The sequence below is a fragment of the Parasteatoda tepidariorum genome, chromosome 7 (genome assembly GCF_982258835.1).
Source record: "Parasteatoda tepidariorum strain Cologne lab strain chromosome 7, Ptep-v5.0, whole genome shotgun sequence".
NCBI classification, from domain to species: domain Eukaryota; kingdom Metazoa; phylum Arthropoda; class Arachnida; order Araneae; family Theridiidae; genus Parasteatoda; species Parasteatoda tepidariorum.
This window is the reverse complement of record NC_141761.1, coordinates 107,341,115-107,361,086: the sequence shown is the minus strand read 5'-3', so window position 1 is coordinate 107,361,086 and position 19,972 is coordinate 107,341,115. Positions and strand designations below refer to the sequence as shown.

The window sequence follows — 19,972 nt, the reverse complement described above, 5'->3', positions numbered from 1 at the left end:
AACTAGTTATTTTATCATGATCATCTAAAGTCTTTGGAAACTATTTGGCATTTTGTTAACGTGTATAGTGCTTAAAAATATTTTTTGAGTGCTTGAAAGGTGCTCATTTTTTGTTGAAAGATTTGGCTACGCACCCTGATTAAAAGTGTTGTAAAACTATTACTGTTTAAAAACAAATGATATTTTCAGAACATGATTGCAGACAAGACCATGCCTTTGAACTATTATGCTGCCTACAATGAGGTAACAGATTTATTGCTATTATTTTTTACAGTTTTTTGTGTTAGAATTTTGTAAAAAAAGTTTCTTTTTTAAAGAATTGAAAATAAGATTTCCGTTGAAGGATCCTGTCATATTATAATTTTGATGTATATTGGAGTTACTGCTTTGGTTAAAGCAACAACTAAAAATAATTTACTATTTTCTATTGCATGTTGAATAAGATACTTCTAATAATAACTTCTTATAAATAAAATTGGAAAAATAAAGAGACAATTATTACTGCTTAAAATTCTAATACCTTTATTTTATGTAACAAAACAGACTTTTTTCGGTGGATTTTTCAGTTTAATCAGTTTGAAGAACTTCCCAGTTTTCTATAATCCAAGCCCTTAATTTTCATAACCCTAGACTTATATTTTTGAAACCCTTGCTGAAACTAAAGTTAAAAAAAAACTATACACATTAGAGATCCCAATTAATTATTAAAGCAAGAGAAGAAGAAAAAAATTCTGAAATCTGACAAACCACTTATTGGATACGTGAGATTGAAAAATGTCAAAACTTATTTGATTGTCTGTGGATTTTTGACTGTGTTTTTAGAAATAGTCCTTCAACTCCCTTTGCTTTCATTAGACAATCAAGTAATTTCTTTTTATACTGCTTCTTTCAATGCTGATTTATCATACAATGTTTTTCATTTCCTTTTGTAACTATTAATTTTTGAACCTTTAGTTTTACTTCCTTTTTAACAAGGATTCTCATAGTATATATGTACATATATAGTTTGTCTATGGTAAGAACTCCCCCCTCCTCAAAGTCTGAGGCCATCTGCTGCTATGGAAACAAGAATAGAGCATTTCAGGGAGGGTAGCTTCTCTTCACTCTTGGGCTGACACAGTAGACGGAGGAACAATATTCCATTTCTCACGCCGATATGAGTCAAAACATGTACTAAACAATGACCCCACACCCACTTGAAATTGTACCTCATTACCATAGTCACCGCCACAGATCCAGACAAATGGCTAGGGGAGTTCTTACTTTAGACAAACTATATTAAAAGTGGTGTTTATAAAATGCTGTGTACATTTATGAAATATTGATATTTTTTTTCCATACATGGCAAACCTTTAACTGCTTTCTAATGCAGCGTTTATTACATATAAGCTTTCACTTTAATCGTGGATCTCGATTATAAACTCAAAGAATTTTAAATGGTTGAAATGAATTGATTTCTCTCAAACAAATGTTCAGCATGTCCACATTTGGATCTTGTGACATTAAACTCTACATTCAATTAATCAATCAAACAAATGTTTGCATCATTCTTACTTTATTTATTTCAAATTTCAAGAATATTTTCTTCAATAAATTGATTCTCCTCTACACTGGAAATTCATTGCTTTAGATAAATACAGATTCATCAATTTCAAAGTGTTCTAGTGATTTTCCTCTTTTTATATTCTGTTTCCACCAGATTTAGCTTATAAAACCTTTTACTTTTTTCCCCTTGATTTTGTGATGGCATTTCAGATTGGTGCATAAAGTCATTTTCTGTTATTACTTTAAAATTGCCACTCAATCATTAATTAGTTGAAATAATCAATGAAATGAAATGACCTCATTGTTTGGTATTGATAATAAAATGGTTTTTTTTTTATATAATCGTCGTTGTTGAACAGCCAACCCAATTTTGGGTTTACGGCTACCAATGTTCAACTCCGTAGCCTTGTAATTTTGAACCCAATTCAGAAGACAAGGAAAATTTGCCTTCGTGGAGGACTTTTTGATGGAACTAACCTACGTTTGAATGGAGAGGAAAACCTCCCACGGTTAGCCAGATGACAAGGGCATTCTAACCCATTATCTATCTACCACTGAGGATATTTCATGTCAACACTGTGGACAGTGCAAGACGGATGTGAAATTTGTAACGATCGATGCAAATCCTGTTCACCTCATATCACACTCTATATCGTCTGAGCCATCACGGCTCATGAAAATGTGTTTGTAATTTCCCCCTCTTTTTTTTTTTTTTTTTTTTTTTTGCTTCAGTACTAATTTAGGCCTTTTTTTAAAATTATTTCCCAATGCGTAGTGGCTCTTGTGCCATTGAAGTTGGTATTCAATTGTTAATTAGTTAATGAAAAAAAGCGTTTGAAATAAAAATTAAATGTTGCAGGTTAAGTTTGTTACAAAGTTGCTCCTAAATTAAATATTATACTAAAAGAAATTCACTTACACCACTGTCACACAAAGAAAAATTTTTCGAGAGTAATTTTACTTTTATTTTAGTTTTTGAAGAAGAGGGAATTTAAGAATAGATGGATTAATTTGGAAACGGAGATTAAGTTTCTAAGTTGTTGCAATTTTATAACATAAATTGCCAAATATATTTTAGATTATATTTTAACTAACACATAAATTATGCTATAATATAAACCTTGTAGAATTCTTGTCTGTATACTTAACCTAAAAACATTATTCCTCATTATTTTCATTTTTTTCACTACATATGGGTACTAATTATTTTAAAATATTCAATAATCCTGTCTTGCTAATAAAACTTTTACTTTTGTACTTTGAATAGTTTCATAAAATATTTCAGTGCTGATAAATCTATTATTACAGTTCTTTGCTTTAAAGGTAAAAAATCTTTTCTTTTTTTAAAAATTAGATCCAGGCATTGATTCCTAAAGATGCTATTATTATCAATGAAGGTGCCAATACAATGGATATTGGAAGAACTATGCTGCCCAATGAGCTACCTCGTCACAGGTAAAAAGAATATCATTTGTTCATGCTTTTAAATGTAATGATGATCTTAATTATAATTCAATGATGCTCTTAATTATAATTCAATGCACAACTTTTTTAAGAAAATTATTATAGATGGACAGGAAATTTATTATAGATGACATGTTTTAGAATTTATTGATTCAATTACAGTAAAAATCTGTTGTAACAACAATCCATAAAAGCAGATGGAATTGTTGTTATAGCAAGACTGGTCTATAAATAATTACATATATTTAAATATCAATAAATATTACAGGAGTGTAATAGCATACAATAGTTGAAGTCATTGATAAAACTAATATGTGATTCCAATTGTTTTTCAATATTTGTCAAGAAAAGAAATAAGGAGCCATTGCAAATAAGTAGTTTAAGTATTGTATTTTGATGATGACTTGTAACCATGATTTGTGTTTTGACAGTGAGAGTTATAGGCTTGGTTGTAATAGGGTATATATTGTAATATGCCATACCTAATTGTGTCAATTTACTGTTTTATTTACAAACCTATTATAATTTCTACTCTCATAGGAATTGGAATCTGTTGGATTATCATTGCTATTTTTATGGTTTGTAAAGTTCTTTGTGCAAATTTCGCTTTCTTTCGCCAGGTTGGATGCTGGAACATTTGGAACCATGGGACTTGGACTCGGTTCAACTATTGCTGCTGCCATCTATTGTCAGGAACATGCACCAGGAAAGCGTGTGATATGCGTTCAAGGGGACAGTGCATTTGGATTTGCGGGGTTAGAAATGGAAACTATATTCAGGTAATTAATTTACTGAATATTTCACATATTCCATACGAAACTTTATATATAACAAAAGTAAGAAACTTCTAAGGGAAGAATACTTATAAACCCATATCGCCGCACCGGTACTATTTCACCGGTACCGGTACAAAGTTCTGGTACTATTTAGAGAGGTGAAACTTTAATGAACACATAACTAATTCTCACTCTATAATACATTTTTATACACCTATAAAGACAGTTAAAAAGAGGAATGTTTTTTTAAATAAAAAAAAGAAGAAAATGTAATGCCTATATCATAGAAATGTATAGAAGAAAATGTAATGCCTATATCATAGCTGCCAAGTCTACTGAATTTTCTAGTAGACTACTGTATTTTGCTAGTTTTTCTTGGTCTACTGGTTTAATAAAATTTCTCCTGGTTTTTGTGCATTTTTGAGAATTCCCTAAAATTGAGTAAAAAATTTCTATTCAAAAAAGTTTTCAAGTATTTTATTGCTTGTTTGAATGTTTAAATAAGTATTACTAATACATAATGAATCGTAATCAGTTTTTTTTTCTTTGGTTCTAAAATTTTTAATAATTTTTAATTTAAAATTATTCTGAGTTTCCTTCTTTAAATTAATTAAATCTTTAATGAATTCAATGTCTATTACTATTCAAAATTATGAGTAATCATAAATGGAAAATATTGCAAACCATTTATAGTTTATTAGTGTAATGAAGTTATTGTATTTTAATGACTTTAAAATTCCCTGTGTGTAGAATATTTGGTATATTATGCAACAGCTAAAATCAAATTTATATTATTTCGTAAAATCTACTGGACTTTTTTCCTTTCTATGTTGACTGTTAATAATATTTCCCAATGTTCTTAATGATAGTAATTTCTAAAATCTAACAGAGATGGCACTCTGTGCAGTAATGAAAAGAATTAATTGTATTCAGTTTCCTCTATGGCGCTGTACCATGAACATTGTTTTTGTGATTAAATATACATAAATAAAAGGAATTTCTAATGCTTTAAAGCCCTTAGATCATCCTATTTAATATTGGCACCAAACGTGGGGCTAAGAAAATGATAAAGGTGAGTGTATCTAATTTGAATTATGGATTCATTTGATGATTTAAAGAACAAAATAAAAACAATCTGCTCTTTAACAACTCGGTTAATAACAAAAACAAGGAATGATGTTCATGGTACAGTGCCGTAGAGAAAACTGAATACAATTAATCTTTCTACATTACTGCACTGAGCGCCATCTGTTTGTTGGATTTCAGAAATTATTATTATTAATATTGGCAGTTATGCTATATGCAAATAAGGATAGCTAAATTCTTTGCGGCAGTGGCATTTGACAGTGACGTCATATGGCAGTGATGCAATGATTGTGTTTGTTTAGAGGTACCTCATTTACTCACTGAAGCATGTAGCGTAAGGACGTTTTGAAGCATCCTAGCTTTAATTTCTTTGTTTATCCATCGCTATATGTCTAGTCATCATAGTCTAGACTAGTGGCTCTAAATTTTTTTCAGTTATGGAATCTTAAATGATCGGCCTTCCTTTATCGGAGCTCCGAGACTTAATGTGTAAAATTCTTCAATGGTGAACATATTAATAATTAAATACTGTTAATTATTTTTAAAAATATTTAATGGTAGAAATTTTATTAATTATTTTGAAAATATTTAATCAATTAATAACAAATGAAATTTCTCATTGTATTATTTATCAATATTAATCTTAAAATTGTGTTCTATCTCAGACAGTTGAATTCACAAGTCTTGAGTGGCATCTAGTTAAGTTCTTAATTTGATGTCAGTAAATGCATGAATTGGAAATCAACGAGGTGAAATATAGTTTTAGATAAAGTGAATACGAATGTTTTTTATTAATTTGCTTTCCTTTCTTCACAATCATTTAAATTAAATAATTTCATAAAAAGTAGTAAAAATAATAAATATTGGATAATTAATGAGATATCACTTTAATTAAAAGTTTCTAAAATCAAATTATTAAAATTAAGGCCTTACTTTTGGAACACTTGCAATCCTGACACGGAACCTTAGGCGATGCCACAAGATGGCAGATGGTTAGAAGATTCAAAACAGGCCAATCACAGGTTACTTATTGTTGAGACCTCATGGTTTTGAAAAGTTGGATGTCCACTTTATGAAAACAGTTTATGGAGACAACAATAGTGGTTTGCTGACCTTGTGCAAAATGGCAACAATGCCAGTATAATTTTTCATTTTGTTTAAAACAATCATTTTTAAAAAAAATCATATGCCACAAAAAATGACATTAACAGTGTTTTAGTGTTCATATTACATTTATAATTTTTTATTAAATTAGATGAAAATGTTTTTGAATCTGTTGTTAGTAAATCTTGTCAAAGGTGAGTTGTCATTGACAATTGTTCACAAAATTTATTTTATTTACTATTTTAAATGTAGTTCAAAAAATGTTAAATATTACACTGTCAATGTTCAATGTAACTAACATCCTTTATTATCCAACAGAAAATATAAACTACAATGAGAGAAGGCTTAATCAAAAATAATTTTATTAAAATAAACTTTTCTTTAAAAGAAAAATATACCTATTTTTTAAAAAGCTTATTTATCTGTATAGTTATGAAGAATTTTAAACGAGGCATAATCATTCAAATGTTTGGTACTTTTCCATTAGTCGGGCTTAAATGTCGTTAATTCTGAACCAAACGCAAGCCAAGTTACCAAGCGATGTGAATGATAAAACAATCAACGGAATAAAAGACAAAAACGTTCAACTATAAACAAATATTTATTAATAGTATCAAAATAAGTTCAACTATAAAGATATATAATATTCTTCAGTTCTGGCTAAATCCCAAATTTTCATCATTTTTTAAAACGAAAATTAAGAAAGAAAGGAAAATATGCCTTCTTTTAAATGAATTCAGAGAATAGAGCATGTGGCCCCAAACTAACATTCCCCTTATGGTTGTAAGAAATTTGGCGGAATTCTACATTATTTTTCGATTTTCCGCTTGCACCAGGCTAACGGAAAAGCACCAGAATTTTTTAAAAGTTTCTTTGTGAATCACAGCTGTGATCTCATTATTTGATTTAAGGTTTTTTTTTAAAAAAAAATCATACTTCATTCTATTTATGTCACATTAAAAATAATTTGATTTTAAATAAATTTATTCTTTAAAGTTTGCTTATTATAATGGCCAAATACGTATTGTAACCAAATATTGAAATCTATGCTTTAGATATCAGCTTCCTGTGATAGTGATTATTTTCAACAACAATGGAATCTACGCTGGACTGGATGAAGAAAGCTTTCAGATGTTACGTGATGAAGATACTCCTCTTTCACTCAGGTGATGATGCAGATTTTGTAATTAAATTATAACTAATATAAGATTTAACAAAATGATGTTGAATTTTTTATATATATTATTAGGTCTCGAACCCTGTGGCAGAATTTTTTTGAGCTACCTGTGATAAAACTCTCTATCGCTAATATCTTTCTGCAAGATACTTGTGCATTTATGTTACTCATTTAAAATAACAAAAGCACTGTGTTTAGTAAAAATAAAAAAAATACATAAAATTTTTTAAAACTATTGTAATAAATTTTTATTCTAATATTATGGGTGATATTCACTCATTTTGTTGGAGGAAAAACGCACTGCTTATTTCCTTCTTTGCATTTTGTAAATAATCATCACAATAAAAAAAAATGTATTAAAAATCATGAAATCCATAGTAGTAATTGCCTAAAAAAAGATAGACGACGAAATCACGCGAATCGGACTCCTTAAAAAGCGGTTACTCAAATGCGTGTTTCATTTCCAGATTAGGTTGTTATAATAAATAATATAGTATAAAAAAACATCGGATTTAAAAACGATTGAGAAACTTATAGCAATAACAGACAAAGAAATTAATAGAATCACTGCCTTAAAAAAGTAAATATTCAAATGTATGTTTGAATTTTCCATATTGTTTGAAATATATCGGGACATTTAAAAACCATGTGAAAATCAATATCAATAACTGCCAAAAATACAATCGAAACATTACACCGAGAATGAGTTTATCTAAATGCATGCTTCAAATTTTATGTGTAAATTTCTGTAGAAAAGAAAACTAAAATTTTTTTACTTTTCAAAGGAAAAATTTTTCTGCAAGAATTATGTAACATTCTGCAACAATGTTGGTGTGATTCTGCCAGGGGGGTCTTGAACTGAAAAAATAGTGTGAATAAAAGTGAAAAATTTTTCGATCTTTTCAAGTGTGATGATATGGTTAAAATGAAAATTCAAAAATAAGAATTTTGTTTAATACTAAATAGGGATTATATGTCATTGAAAAAAATAATGACGAGAACGTTATAATATGTTTAAATTAAACTCTTTAGCTCATTGTTGACCCAGTGGCAAGTTAAATCATCATTGCACTTTTATTATTGATTTAAATTTATGAGACAGTTAAATTTCATTCAGTATAAACAGAATTTATTGTTGTTTATTTAGCAATGTGCGTAGCGCTATTAAAAAGTGCTTCAATTTTTGTTTTTCAAAAGGCCTTTTAGCTGCTTTCAAAAAGTGTTTAATTTTCCCTTTCCGAAAATGAGACTTTTTTTTCTTTATCATGTCGATTTTCACTGCATATAATGCATAAGTGTGGATTTCACATTGTTCTATTCAACGTTTTCACAATTCATTCAACCACAATCCATTTTCGTGTGCCGTCTGTCCGTAACGTATGATAAAGCCAATCTTGTTACATGTTTTATGAAATACTTGGGAGTGACTACTGAGCTGGGTTCGGTGAGATTCTTGCTCTCTCATTTGCAACTCTGCTGTATTTTGCGTTTAGTGGCTAATATAATCCAGAAAAGAGTTTTGTCAGAAACTAGCTAGTTTATCACATTCATGTAAAGTCTTTGAAAATCATTTCGCATTTTGTTAATGTATATAGTGCTTAAAAATATTTTTTGAGGGCTTAAAAATTACTTTAAATGTGCTTATTTTTGTTCGAAGATTTGGCTAAGCGTTCTGTTTAGTATACTTTACATTCTTATCAGGGGTCTGTTTAGAAAAAATTTGGGTTGGTTAACAGACCCTTCGCAAAATATCTTTTCATAATCCGGAATTTCGGATCCTTTACAAATTTGTTTATCTTCATTATTGTTTTGTTAATCGAATAAACCCTTCCCGGAGGGGTGGTGGAAAGAATGACAGTTAATAGAATAGTATGTAAAAAAAAATTCGTTTCTGGCAATTTTTTAAATAAAATATTATAAATTTAAGAATTGTTTAAGTTTACTTAATGTATAACACATTAAAAGTGATTCATTACTAATTTTTGTTATTTAAAATATGTCAATTGAAATTATTAAAAATGTGAGTGATTTTGTTTCCATCATTCGTCCGAAATGAATATTCTGTGTTGAGAGCAGTATAGGCTAAATACCAAATAACAGGACCCTAGTTGAAAGAATGTGACTTAACGCTTATTTTATATTCACAAATTATGAATAGTTTTTTCACAATTTTACAAAAACAGGTCCTTTCACAAAATGTTTGGACAGACCCCTGCTTATGCAATTACAAAATATTAGCTGGTAACATCACATAGTTTCTGTGTAGAATTAGAATTGCTACTCAACAAAGAGTTAAAACAAGCAGACACAGTATTTAATGTTAAATTTTGTGTATCTCAAATAAAATGTTTAGATTATTTTTAAATAAAATAACAATAAATAATTATTAAAAATTTTTTTTGACAGATTTATCTTAGGATTAACAAATTTTATAATAGTGAGCAAAAATTTTTCAATAGTGGTAGACGGATCATGGGTTAGAGTCCCCTTGCCGTCAAGCTAACTGTGGGAGGTTCTCGTGGTCTTCCTCTCCATGTAGCACAAATGCAGGTTAGTTCCATCAAAAAGTCCTTCATGAAGGCTCATTTTTCCCAATACTTGATCCAGGAGTTCCCTTGTCTTCTCGATTGGGTTCAAAATTACAAGGCTACATAGTTGAACATTAGTAGTGGTAAACCAAAAAATGAGGTTGGCTGTTCAACAACGGTTATAAAATTTTTAAAAAAATACCCGTTATATATTAGGGCTCAGAAAACCAAATTTGTCGAAAACGGGTATGTTTATTAAGAGAAAGTGTTTTTATGTCTGATTTTGTTACTTAATATCTTTTGCACCAATTAATTAGTGTATTTGAGGTCAGGACCTCGAATCATTAAGATTTGAGTCGTAGTACGAGAAAATCCTTTCATTAGATTAAAGGTTATTCAGTGTTCAATTTTTTTGTATGATTATTGAATGTACAATTATTGAACTTAATCCTAGTAGGAAAAATCTGAACTTGTTTTAAAACCAGAAATTAATAAAAAATTAGTTACTAAAATTTACTTTATTATTTCCAAGTATGGTATTTTGAATTATTGTTCTAAAGCTGATTTTTATTTTTTTGTGCAGTGTTCCAGGTACAAGTCTTCTGCCTGGTTCCAGATATGAAAAAATATGTGAAATATTTGGGGGAAAAGGCATTTATGTTCGCAGTGTTGAAGAGTTAAGAGAAGGTTTAAAACAAGCATTGAGTATGAAAAATCAACCTTTTGTTATAAATATACCTATCGATCCTACTTCTCAACGTAAACCTCAGGTTAGTTATACTCCTAAGACTAATTTAATAATTTTATTTGGAATTTTATATTCAATTGAAGATTCCTTACCTTATTTTCTTGCATTTGTACCAATAAACAAAACTCTTCTTCTTGCATATCAATATTGCATATGTATAAAAAAAAATATTAAGTAATAGTATATTGTTAAGAACATTGCATAGCAAAAAATTGTGTAACTATTCAAAATTTAATAATTTCAATTCACCGACATAACCTCTAGAGAATGCTCCCCAGGTGACAGATAGAGGAATGCCTCTGTCGGTTTGATCTTTGGGTGGTAGAAAAGAAATAAAATACCTTCTAGTCAAATAGATCTTAGAAGTCCAACCCCTCTAGGCAATGGCAACAATCTTCTATAGATTCTGCAAACTTTTGGAAATATTTAGCGCTGCCATAGACAAGACAACAGCAATTCATAATTATATTTCCCTTGTTCATGCAATCAGTGAAATCCTTTTTAATATTTGGCATTTTAGATTTTATCTTTAAATATGTATTTATATTTTTTTATTAATATGTGAACGATTTCCAAAAATGTTTTTAGTATTGTATAGTATTTGTTGAATTTTCATTTTAATCTTTTTGATAGAACAAGGAAATAATTACTAAAGATAGGTAAAAAAAATTTAAAACTTTTTTTTTGGGGAGGGGGGGGATAATAGAACTAAAATTATCCTAGAGCATGTTTGAAAAACAGGAGGTGCACCCTGGTTGTTCAAGGAATTGATCAATCCCTTCCAATGATGTATTTCAGATTCTAATCCCAGAGAAGGCTGGTTGATATGAAATCTGCTCCCTGCTTGCAGTAACCACAATTCTGATATAAAATATTCTTTAGTGTATCATTAGTTAGTTAGTTACCCTTGCCTTCAGGCTTACTGTGAACGGTTTTCCTCTCCATGTAATATAAATGCTGAATCCATCAAAAAAGTCCGCCACGAAAGCTAGTTTGTGCCAAGAGGTCTCTTGTTTTCAGGTTAGGTTCAAAACTACAAGGTTATTTGGTTGAAAAGTGATTATCATAAGCCAAAAAATAGGTTAGCTGTTCTAACTTTTAAGTTTGTGAGCATTAAACTATGAGATTATTTAAAACGAAGGGCTGCTGTCTTATAGTCTAATTGTACTGCATTCTCACATCCAAAGACAAAGTTTGTATTTCTTGTATGAAAAGTTCGTTTTTTAAAGTAGATCCATAATAAATATTCAATGATGAAACAATTTCTTTTCAAAGTTGTATTACAAAGTGTATTTTATCAATTTACAAATTTCACCTTATGATTCTCATTTATTAACAGTGCAATCCATATTCCTGCAATCAATTGTAATGAATTATACAAACAAGCAGTTGTCAGTATAGTTTTAAAAATTACATACGGATTTTTAAAATCATTAAAAAAATTCCTAATATATAAAACTGTTAACACCTTAAATTAAAACCCTGAGATAACCCAGGCATTTTCAATGTTTTACAAAATAATTGTCCCATTAAATTATTCTTTTTCATTTTTGATTCTTAATTCTTTTGTTCAGGTTATTAAAATGTTTTTATTCATGGTGCATCAATAATGCTAAGTTTAAAAGTTACTTATTTTTTTATTAATTTATTTATTTTCGTTATTCAAGTAAGAACACTGATTAAAACCAATGAAATCATAAATAAGATATTAGAATGTAACACAGCAAAAAGTATAAAAAATATACTTTTAATTCTTTAAATTAAATTAAAAATATAATTTTTTATAAATTTTAACTTATCAAACAATTAAAAAATTTATTGTTAGTATTTGTATTAAAATCTAATTACAAACCAATACTTTTAATATCCTTGCTTACTATTGCTATTTTAATATTTCAGGACTTTCCTTGGTTGACAAGATCAAAATTATGAACAAAAAGAACTTTTGCTTTCTCCAATTTTTTCTTTTTTTAAAAAGATACACAAAGTAAAATATATTGGTGATGAGATATTACTTGGAAGATAGCTTTTGTAAGCATTGTTTTGTAATGACTTATTTTATATTTGTTACTTGTTAATTTTTATAGAATTTTATTTATAAATAAAAAAATTTTTATGGAAAAACTTCTATATTACTCTCTATGTTGATTTCATGAGTTGGTGTCTAACTTGGTGGTAATAAGTTTGCAGTCACTGGCCCAGGTTAAAGCATTTCTTATTAAATTGTGTAAGAGATGACTTTCAAAGAGAGAACTACTAAATCAACCAAACCTTATACATAGCTACCAACATGGATAGGGAAAAAATCCAGCAGATTTCATGAAATAATATAAATTTCTTGACAATTGTTACAAAATGTACTAAATATTTTACACTGTACTTATTTAGTAACAATTAAATATTCAAGCAGGCTATAATCTGCACAAAAATTCTATTTCATTAGGGATCTTTTAAGGAAACTTACTCAATTTTAGGGAATTTTCTAAAACATACAAAAACCAGGAGAATTTTTATTAACCAGTTGACGAGGAGAAACTGGCAAAATCCAGTAGAATTGGCAGCTATGCTTATTGCATATTCATGACCAGCTGAATATAGTGCAGAATTCCAAATGCTGCCTTTATTCCCAAATAATATAAAGTGCTATAATCTTAATTGGAGTTATCAATTCTGCAATAAAATAAGTATGCAATATAATATAATTAGACTATTCCATATTATCTGCCTTTATTCCCAGATAATGTGGAAATGTCCAGGACATTTATTGAAATGTTTAATAATTAAGGACACTTTCTTTTTTTAAAAGAATTTAAGGACAACTTTTGAACCCTGCAATAAAAAGTATGAAATATTATTGAAGATTCAATTTAGCTTTCTGAAAAAAAATATTTAGCCTTGCTCTTTATAGGGTGAATTTTTGTCTAGTAATTTTACATTAAAATAGTTTTGGGATTGAGATTGAATTTATAAAAAGAAATTCATTTAGATTATTGCCTTAATTTAATTTTTAAGACCATTAATTTTTTTTAAGGAAAGGTTGGTGGGATTTTAAAATTTTACCTACTGTAAAAAATTGGCCTTATAATTGATATTCTGTTTTTATAAATAATTAAATATATAAATTCTGAGTTTAGAACTACAAACTAACTCAAGGAAAAATGATCAAATAGGTTCCTAATGTTGGCCTCTCTTTTTGATTCCATCCTAACCTTTATGTAAGCAAAACCCTTCATTGATTTTTATTTCTTTTTTGTATATTCTAAAGTTATTAGCAGATTTCCGCAAAAACTTTAATTAGAAAAATATATTTTTCATCGACATTTAAAAATCAATGCTGCTTATGGGAAGTATTTTTCCCATGACTATATTAAGGTTTAAAAAACTCAGGGGGTAGAGCATTTGTCTTCCAACGAAGTGAACTGGGTTTGAATCCAAGAAATGGCTACTCGATACAAATTCCACATCTGGCTCGCACCAACCATAGTGCTGACGTAAAATATCCTCAATGGCAGACGGATCATGGGTTAGAGTCCTCTTGTCGTGAGGTTTTCCTCTCAATGTAACGCAAATGTGGGTTAGTTCCATCAGAAAGTCCTCCAGGAAGGCAAATTTCTTCCCCCTATTCTTGAACCAAGAGTTCCCTTCAGGGTGCGTAACCAGATTTTTCAACATAAAATAAGCACCTTTTAAGTACTTTTTAAGCACTCAAAAAAAAATTTAATCACTTTCCAAAAAAAAAAATAATAATAATTAGGATCTGTGCAGTAATAAAAATAATTTTCTTCGATTGTTTAAAATTATTTATAAAATCAAAAAAATTTCAAAAACTTTACATAATCATGGTAAAATAACTAGTTTTTGATAAATATTGTTGCGAAAATTGTGAAGATCACGCATTTGTAATTTTAGAACGACAATCGATACGGCAAAGAAAAAAATCTCTTTTCAAAAGATAGAAAATTAAATACTTTTTACAAACCCAGAATAAAAAAAAAGCACCTTTAAGGGTTTTTAAAAAACCTAAAAAAAAAAAAAAAAGCAACTTTAAGTACTTTTTAAAAACGCTACACACCCTGTCCTTGTCCTCTGGATTGGGTTCAAAATTACAAGGCTACGGAGTTGAATATTAGTAGTCATAAACCCAAAAAATTGGGTCGGCTGTTCAACGATGGTTATAAACTAAAATATAAAGAGTAATGGAGTAGCTTCAAGCAATTTTGTATAAAATTTTCGGTTTTTGAAAAATAATTGCATCATCAAAAAGAAGAAAGAAAGGCACACTTAATTTGTCATAAAGAAAAACTGAACTTTATTCTAAAATAAATAATGATGAATTAGTCTCAACAAGTGTGAAAAACAACACAAAAAATTATAACTAAACATAGAATAGAAAAAAATATTGCAAGTCTTTTAAAAATATTTTTTGTAGTTACCGTTTCATAGTAAAAGTTCAATATCATCGTGTTACGAAAAATATGTAATTGCAGGCATTGTTTATCACAGTAAAAAACTGTTCAGCAACTAACAAGTGGATGAGCTCCATCTCGAACAACAGTACGGTAAACACAGAAAATATATCATTGTTTGTTTGTATATAAGGCCTCCTCAAGTTATTTTGGAGATTCTAAAGGCACTTTTTGAGCGGCACTATTTTCTTGGATTCTTTTCCTTCCTAAAGGATGAACTCTGATTGCTGACTGGAACAAGTTGCTGCTGAAAAAGGAAAAGATATACTTCAATCTGCAGTTTTCATAAAAGTAAAGAAAGTTATATTTTACCAGCATTGAATATTGGTTACCATTGGTCACACATCTTTTTTCATTCATACTTTTTCAAGAATTCATTTAGTAATTTAAGTGTTTTACCCATTTTTACATACTAACAAAAGAGGTATTTTTTAAAGACTGTGATTTTAAAAATTTGCCAACTCTGAACGCTCTAGATATACAGTCAAGTCTCATTAACGTGAAATCGCTTAGCGGGAAATATAGTTTTACATGAACACATGTTTGGTCACGTGAGTCAGCAATCAATTATTATTGTATTTTACATGTTTAACATGAAATTTACAAGCTGATTATCATTCAACATGAAAGGGAACTGAACACAACACAGATAAGAGGCATGTGAATAAAGTGCCAATTATTCATTTCGACAAATGCTATTTCTATTATCCACCTTTAAATGGACAAAAATATAAATTAATTACTTAAATTGGCCAAAACTTTTAAAATGACTACATTTGAGGTCATTACAAAACTTTAAACTTTCTTCTAAAATTGCCGTTTTGTGTTCTCCAATTAAACTGCCTCGAGTTTGAATCACAGTGAAGGCAGGTCGATACGAATTCTGCATGTGGCTTGCACCGATCACAGTGCGGACGTAAAATATCCTCAGTGGTAGATGGATCATGGGTTAAGAGTCCCCTTGTCGTCAAGCTAACAGTGGGAGGTTTTCTCTCCATGTAACGCAAATGCACGTTAGTTCCATTAAAAAGTCTCCACGGAGGCAATTTTCTCATAATACTTGATCCAGGAATTCCCTTGCCTTTTCGATTAGATTCAAAATTACAAGGCTATGGAATTAAACATTAGTAATCGCAAACCCAAAAAATTGGGTCGGCTTTTCAAGGACGGTTATAAAATTAAATTAAACTCCTTGCATACACTTTAATCTTAAAAATATTTAATTTTTTAAAGATTTCCTCCAGATTCCCTGATGATTACGAGAAAAAAGTACAAAAATAATCGGAATTGTGATAATTTAAATATAAGAAATATTATTGTTATTATTTGGTTACAAGTCTTGTTGCATTGGAACCTAAGCGCAATAATTTAAATACATAAAAAATAAAATCAAAGGTGTGGAAAAGAATTAAAAACAATATAGCTATCAAATGCATTAAAAGGAAACATCCATAAATTCGTTACAAATGAGCAAAAGATTATTAAATATTAAAATTTTTTGAGTAAAGTTACAAATGTTTCAGAGAGCAGGGAGGTAGGTGAATGATCAACCATGGTTTTTTTTTCATAATTAAAAGAATTATATCTTGTATGACCAATGGAATCTAATGAATTATGTAGAAATCAATCACCTTTTATTCTAAAAGTAAATAAAGAGGGTAATTAATAAAATTTTTTATAGCAACTACATACCTGCCAAGTCACCTGTTTTTTAATGAACACTCTGTATTTTACAACTATCTCTTGTTTTTCTGTATATTCTCAAATTTCTCCGTATTCGTTGAAGAAATGAAAAAAAAAAGAAAGAAAGAAAAAAAAAACAATTTTGATGATAAAATATCTGCTAATGGCAAATATACTTCTCTTATTCCTCAACAGATGGTGCAAGTATTGCAGTATGTTGAATGTTAATAGTTTAAGTAATTATAAATAATGGTTTATAAAAATCTTTTTTAGATTAAGATTTATATACATATTTTTTACTTTGCTAAATGTAAGTGCTTATATTATTTCCACTTTTAAATTTCTCTTTTTGACTTGCATGATGCATCAAAATTTTAGTTGTAGCACCAAAAAAAATGTCAATAGTAAAATCTCCGTTATTTTATTTCTTCAATGTTGGCAGGTATGCAACAATCTCAATTCTGATAATACACTAATACACAGTTTGCATACAAGAACTGAAATTTAAACATAAGCAAAAAAAAAACTGCATCTTTATTTCATTAAATTTAAAAATTCAAAGGATTAAATCATACATAAAGTTTTTCATTTTGTGGTCAAAATATTAAAAGACACACAACCAAAATCAAAACGAAACTTACTTGCTGAGCAGAGGATAATGATAGAGACACTGGTATGGTAATAAATTGTTGCTGTGAACCACCACCTGCAGAAAAGTGTTTTTCAAAATTAATACTTTAAGTACTATCGAATTATTTATAGTAAAATTCTAAGAAAAATTAGATTAAAATTTATTTTGAATCTATTTCATTGAATGATTTGAAATTTACTTTTATTTCAAGTTTTCAGCACTGGCATAGATGAAATAAAAACGTTTTAAAAATCATTACAATTAGTAGGAGTTTTGTATTTTTTTGGAAAAATTAATTTAGGATAAAATATTCATTTAAAAAAATCAGCTAATTAGAAATTGAAAATGAGTGATTTTTTTAAAATATTCCCAAGATTTTTAAATTTTCATCTTGTTTGGTAGACAGACCATATATTACAAATAGTATTGCAAGAGTAAATATATATATGAATGTTTGTCTGTGTGTGCCCTATATAGACTCCTAAACAACCTAATCAAATGGGATGAAATGTGGCATTCAGATAGTTCGAAGCACGAGGAAGGTCACTGTCAACGTTAGAACATTCTAAAACAAACCATTCGAGCAGGAAGTGAAAAAAACAAGATGGAAGTTTCTGAACGGTTAAACATTAGCGTTGTTTCAAATTTAACTGCAAAAATTTAACTGTTTTAAATTAACATCAGTGATATTCACTAGCTTATAGCTCTATTCGATCAAAAAAGGCTTACTTTAATATTCAATTATTTTTTATTGGTAATGTCAGATAAATTCAATGAACTAAACAAAAGTGGTAGCATTTGTGGACTACGTCACCAAATTAATATTTCATAAGTATCTGATACCAAATGTTTATTTTGTTCATATTAATTCGTTTAAAATGTGTTTTATTAAAAGTAAATAATTTTAAAATCAATGGTAATTAAAAAATTTTTAAAAATCAGTTATTAAAGGCAAAGTTAATGAAGTAAAGGTACTTATTTGTCAAGAGGAACCGTTAAAAATTGCCATACTATTATTGACGATGATGATGCTCAATTAATGTTAATTTGAAACAAAAAAAATATTACAATTAGTATTATATACAATATTACAATTTATACTAAACGATTACAGGAACAAATGTTTGTGTTGGTGGCACTCAAAAAAACAGTCATCAACACATGTCCCCATGACTGATAAGTACCTTAATATTTGTAGCTCAAAATACAATTTTTTTTATGTAACATGAATACTAAAATAACTCAGATTGAAACCATATACCACATTAGAAGCAAAGCATTTCTAAATATATGCCAGTCTTAACAGTAGATATTGTAGACTGTATATTTATGGTAGGGGTGCACAACCTGTGGCCCGCGGGCCACATGGACTGTTGATGTTCGGCCCACAGGAACTTCTGAATGCAATAAAAAAAATTTTTTAATTTAGGTTTTCTTAAACATTCTTCTTCTTGTTGATGTTCGGCCCACAGGAACTTCTGAATGCAATAAAAAAAAATTTTTAATTTAGGTTTTCTTAAACATTATAAATTTTCTTTAATTAAAATATTTAATTTAAATTTATATTACTCTATAAAATATGTATATTTTTTGCACTTTCATTCTGTAAAAATTTATATCCCCCCAAAACATATATATATATATATATATATATATATATATATATATATATATATATATATATATATATATATATATATATATATATATATATATATATATATATATATATATATATATATATAATTAATTAATTATTGAGAAAAATGGAAAAAGTTTTTTTTTAAAAAAGTATCAGTTTTTCTACTTTTAAATAAATTCAAAAAATTAAAAGTATTTCATTTTTAGCAAATATGTTATTAAGTTTACTGACAAAAATATTTAATGCTTAGAACATTTTTGTTTTTATAAAAATTATCATATTTGCCGCTAACATAACTAACTATGCCTGCGGCCCTTCGTTAATCTACCTGCTATGCAAGTGGCCCTTCACTCAAAAAGGTTGTGCACCCCTAATTTATGGCATTTAAAGAGCACTATCAAAGTCAACACTATCTGTCTGATAGTGTTGGTTGGCGTTATGTCATGTAAAAAGAAAAATAGTGCAAATGAAAAATTCTTACTGTGTTCTTGTCCTAAGTTTAGAACAACACTGTCAGACAGATTGCTGGGAGCTGCAGCATAAACAAGACCCTGACCAGTGTGGTAAAAAAGCCCATTGTTGTTCGTTTGCAAAATTGTTTGTGGAAGAACTACGCTACCTATAGAATTAAACAATCAAATTAAAACATGCCTTTATTTTTATGATTCTATTTCAGAGTGAAAATAATAAATTTGAGTAAGAGAGAAAGTGCTACAATAAACTTTTCAAGCAGAATGTAGTTTCTGTTTTGCAAGTTTCCCCCTTTAGGCAAACACTATAGTATGGAATAATAATAATAAAAATTAAATAAATCTATAAAACTAAGAAAAGTGAGAGAAAAAAATTATAATTTTATAAAGACTAATTTTAAATACTTCTATTTTTTATTAGTTACATTTTATCTAATTGACAGATAGTAAAGACACAGTTTCCAGTAGAACATCGAAGTCAAGCATCACTGGCTGCGGTTAGTAAGCGGGTGGGTGACCACATTGACCAGCCTGAGTAGGGACTGAGGTGCGCGGTATCCGTCCTCATTAAACTGTTCTACTGTAAAGTGCTCGTCTCCGAGCGCAAGTCATTGGGCTACCAAAGCAGGGGGGTCATCCCTTCTACAGAGGA

The 19,972-nt window shown here is 28.8% G+C and overlaps 2 protein-coding genes across 6 annotated transcripts in view; one reads left to right on the top strand and one right to left on the bottom strand.

Annotated features, from left to right (window-relative positions):
* Hacl (2-hydroxyacyl-CoA lyase) overlaps positions 1-12,552 on the top strand; it is a 35,815-nt gene extending 23,263 nt beyond the window's left edge. For both annotated transcript variants that reach the window (XM_087168458.1, XM_087168459.1), the window contains exons 12-17: positions 190-243; positions 2,900-3,000; positions 3,630-3,788; positions 7,031-7,141; positions 10,264-10,450; positions 12,328-12,552. In XM_087168458.1, the coding sequence (XP_087024584.1) occupies positions 190-243; positions 2,900-3,000; positions 3,630-3,788; positions 7,031-7,141; positions 10,264-10,450; positions 12,328-12,360 (645 nt within the window). In that variant the 3' untranslated portion in view covers positions 12,361-12,552. The remainder of the gene's footprint in view (positions 1-189; positions 244-2,899; positions 3,001-3,629; positions 3,789-7,030; positions 7,142-10,263; positions 10,451-12,327) is intronic.
* Positions 12,553-14,713: 2,161 nt separating this feature from the next.
* Positions 14,714-19,972, bottom strand: part of bs (serum response factor blistered) — a 38,170-nt gene continuing 32,911 nt past the window's right edge. For 2 of the 4 annotated variants that reach the window (XM_016072657.5, XM_071183018.2), the window contains 3 exons: positions 19,332-19,469; positions 17,219-17,283; positions 14,714-15,138 (listed from right to left, as the gene is read on the bottom strand). In XM_016072657.5, coding sequence (XP_015928143.1) covers positions 15,076-15,138; positions 17,219-17,283; positions 19,332-19,469 — 266 coding nt within the window. In that variant the 3' untranslated portion in view covers positions 14,714-15,075. Of the gene's footprint in view, positions 15,142-17,218; positions 17,284-19,331; positions 19,470-19,972 lie in introns of all 4 variants that reach the window. The other 2 variants (XM_016072656.5, XM_016072658.5) reach the window with 1 other exon arrangement.